Source organism: Lactuca saligna, chromosome 3, assembly GCF_052625555.1.
Source record: "Lactuca saligna cultivar CGN05327 chromosome 3, ASM5262555v1, whole genome shotgun sequence".
Lineage (NCBI taxonomy): Eukaryota > Viridiplantae > Streptophyta > Magnoliopsida > Asterales > Asteraceae > Lactuca > Lactuca saligna.
The window spans coordinates 73,537,414-73,540,496 of NC_136419.1; the positions used below are offsets into that span (position 1 = coordinate 73,537,414).

Here is a 3,083-nt window from a genome sequence, read left to right on the forward strand (position 1 = left end):
AAAAATTCTCTGAAATTTTTTTTTTTTTTTGTAAAAAAAAAGTTTTTTTTTTTCAAATTTTTTTCAACGATTTTCTTTAGAAATCTGCGATTTTTTCTTAAAAAATATCAAAAAAAAGTTTTGTGATCTCTAGGTATTTTTTTTATACATTTTTATGATTGGTTTTTTTGTTTTATATATATATTGGAGAATTTACACAAAATTTCCATATCTAAATGATATAGCCCCTATAATAACGATTGAAATTTCATACAAAATATTCAAAGTTCAAATATAGAAAATATCAATACCTTTTTGTAATTACATTTATGTGGGTCTTGAGGCAGATTGATATGAACCGGGTCTTGAGGCAGATTGATATGAACCGTTCGGATAGTTCATTATTATCATTTAGATATAAACTTTTATGGTTTTATCAACGTGCTATTTCGAGTGAATGAAGAAAAGAAATACAAGTTAAGAAGAACAATACAACTTTAATAAATTAAAAGTTACATTAAAGTCTCTTACTAATCGGTTACTAGAAAACCTAACGTACCAAACCGGATGACTAACTAAACCCGGTTCATACAAATCCTATTTTCCTTTTTCTGTTTCCTAACTAGCTAACATTCCTGCTTCAAAAACTCTGAACCGGAAAAGGTAAACCGGGCTCGGCGGCCTCCTTCTTCTGCCGCATTTCCAAAACTTTCCGGTGGTTGTTAGAGTGGACTTCGCTGGAGAACGTCGGACTACACGCCGGTCTATATTCCGGCAACAGTCGACCGGATTTGTAGCGGACCCCACATGCATTACAAAGCGTTTTGGCGCCTAGTGGACCGGCTCTCCACTGTGGGGTTTTCTGTACGAGGCAATGACTGCAACGCCTAGGCTGTGAACCACCACCGACGTCCGCCGCCGGTGGATGGGTTTTCCTCTTCTTCTGTCGCTTCACCGGCGGTTTCCCTAAAATTGACTCGGCGGTTTGAGCGGAGTCGTGGAAAAAGAGCCAAGGGTTTGAAGTACATGATGAAGAGGAGGAACTTGAAGTCGACGAATCAGTCAACGGTGTCGTCCCGAGTGACCAAACCCGGCCGCCGGTTCGCGTTCGCTTGCTTCTTGCTTTTGTAAGAACCGGAGTCGTGAAGGAAGGTTTTACGTTTACGTTTACGGTTATGAAAGTTTCCGTTTCCGGCTCCGCCTTCTTCTCTGGAAACTTCCCGGCGGGGCACGTTAAAGAGTAGCCACCGGAGAATGAGTCGTCGACGAAATGAGAAACCCATTCCAGGTCTGCCACGTCATCCACCTGTAAAAGCAAAAAAATCAAATTTTTAAACAAATATTCTTCTTTTAAGGAAAGAAAATGGTTTTGAATTTCTTGAAATTGTTACCGGAAGGCAAAGGTCGCTCTCCGGGATAGAGAAAGCCTCGGTATGGCCGTTATCGGCTTTTTTGACCGGAGAAATGGAAAGTGGTTTGTCGTTTTTGTTTTCGTGAAGGAGGACATGGGTATCATCGTTTTCTTCCTCGAAGTCACCGTCGTCGGAGAAGTCAAGGAAGCCATCAACGAAGAAGTCGTCGCCGGGGACACCAGTTATAGCGCAGAAATCGTCGGAAAATGACTGTGGGTGGTGGTGGTTGTTTTGTTTAACAGCAATAAAACTGCTTTTCAAAGCCCCTTCTACACACTCCATAACTTCTTGTTGAACCTAAACATAAAAACCTTCAATTAACGAGAGAGAGAGAGAGAGAGAGAGAGAGAGAGAGAGAGAGAGGGTTTAAGGAGAAGAGAAATTACCGGCGAATTGCAGGAAAAGAGAGGAGAATAATTGAAGATGTTAAGAAAAAGAAGATATGAGTAGTAGTAGTAGAAGTGTTGTGGTGTGTTTGGTAAAGCATTGAATGAGAGAGAGAGAGAGAGAGAGAGAGAGAGAGAAGTGCTTTTCAAGTGTTAGTGCTTCACAAAAGTATCTCGTCGAGTGTATTTATTTTGTGAACCTCTTTTAACTTCAAATTTAAAAACCGGTATGCTTCTTGTTTGGCACCTTTTGAATCTATGGATGTAAAAATAAAGGACAATGCATAAGAATATCACCAAATTTTGTAATAAAAAAAAATGTGAGTAGTTCGATTATACAATACAAGATATATTATTAAAAGTCATCTACCATTGAAATGAATGTCCTTTATACCAAATTTTGTTTATCATTTATTACTTTTTCATATTGGTGAACTTCAAATTAAAAATGAAAGGCACTTTTGCTAAAATACAAACTTACCTAAATTTTGAATTTCAAATTTAAATTTAGGGTGATGATACAAAAGGATTATGTTGACTCATTCTTTTATAGTAGACTCCCTGGTTTAAGATTTATTTACCAAAATGACTATTCTTTTTATTTTCTTAATTCACATTGCACATTTTTTTTAGAAAAAAATGCAAGAATGATACTTCGGTCTAAGACAATTTTGATTTGCACCATTGGTGACCAATAAGATCGATTTGTGTTTTTATTCCTATCAACTTTGAAAATATTATCATCCCCCTTTTATTGATAATTTATGTTTTTAGATTTATATTAATTGTTTTATAATGAAAAATAAATAAAAAAAAAAAAAAAAATCATCCACCCTTCTCTATAAAAGTGTTTTTAGATTAATACTAGTTGTTTTATAATGAAAAATAAAAAAAAATAAATAAATAAATAACCATCCACCCTTCTCTATAAAAGCATGGACTCAAAGTGATATCCATCTCTCTCGATGTAACAGCCCGGATTTTCAGGTATCTTTAATTTCATATTTTTGGTATTTTGTGAGGGGACTCGGCGAGTTGGAGGTCGAACTCGCCGAGCCGGGTCGCGGTTTTGGACGAAGGTTCGCGTCTGGACTCGACGAGTCCAAGGGATCTGTTTAATGAAACCCTAATTTTCCGATCCTAAGCCCTATTTAAAGGACCTTATGGCCCTTCATTGCGGCCACCTTGAGCCTTGAGTGCACCAAAGCAGCTGAGAGTCCTTGTAAGTGAGATAAGAGGCTATTTGTTCACCAATTTGTGTGTTATTGCAAGAAAGGAAGGAGAAGATCAAGCTAGAAGAGTTGGG

The 3,083-nt window shown here is 37.3% G+C and overlaps 1 protein-coding gene across 1 annotated transcript; it reads right to left on the bottom strand.

The window, feature by feature from the left end:
* Positions 1 to 456: 456 nt before the first annotated feature.
* LOC145036860 (GATA transcription factor 5-like) lies at positions 457 to 1,967 on the bottom strand. The gene is made up of 3 exons (XM_078985357.1): positions 1,778 to 1,967; positions 1,371 to 1,688; positions 457 to 1,285 (listed from the first exon to the last, which is right to left on the bottom strand). Exons 2-3 carry the CDS (start codon positions 1,671 to 1,673, stop codon positions 620 to 622), a joined length of 969 nt encoding a protein of 322 aa, XP_078841483.1. The 5' UTR covers positions 1,674 to 1,688; positions 1,778 to 1,967; the 3' UTR covers positions 457 to 619.
* Between the last annotated feature and the right edge of the window lie 1,116 nt (positions 1,968 to 3,083).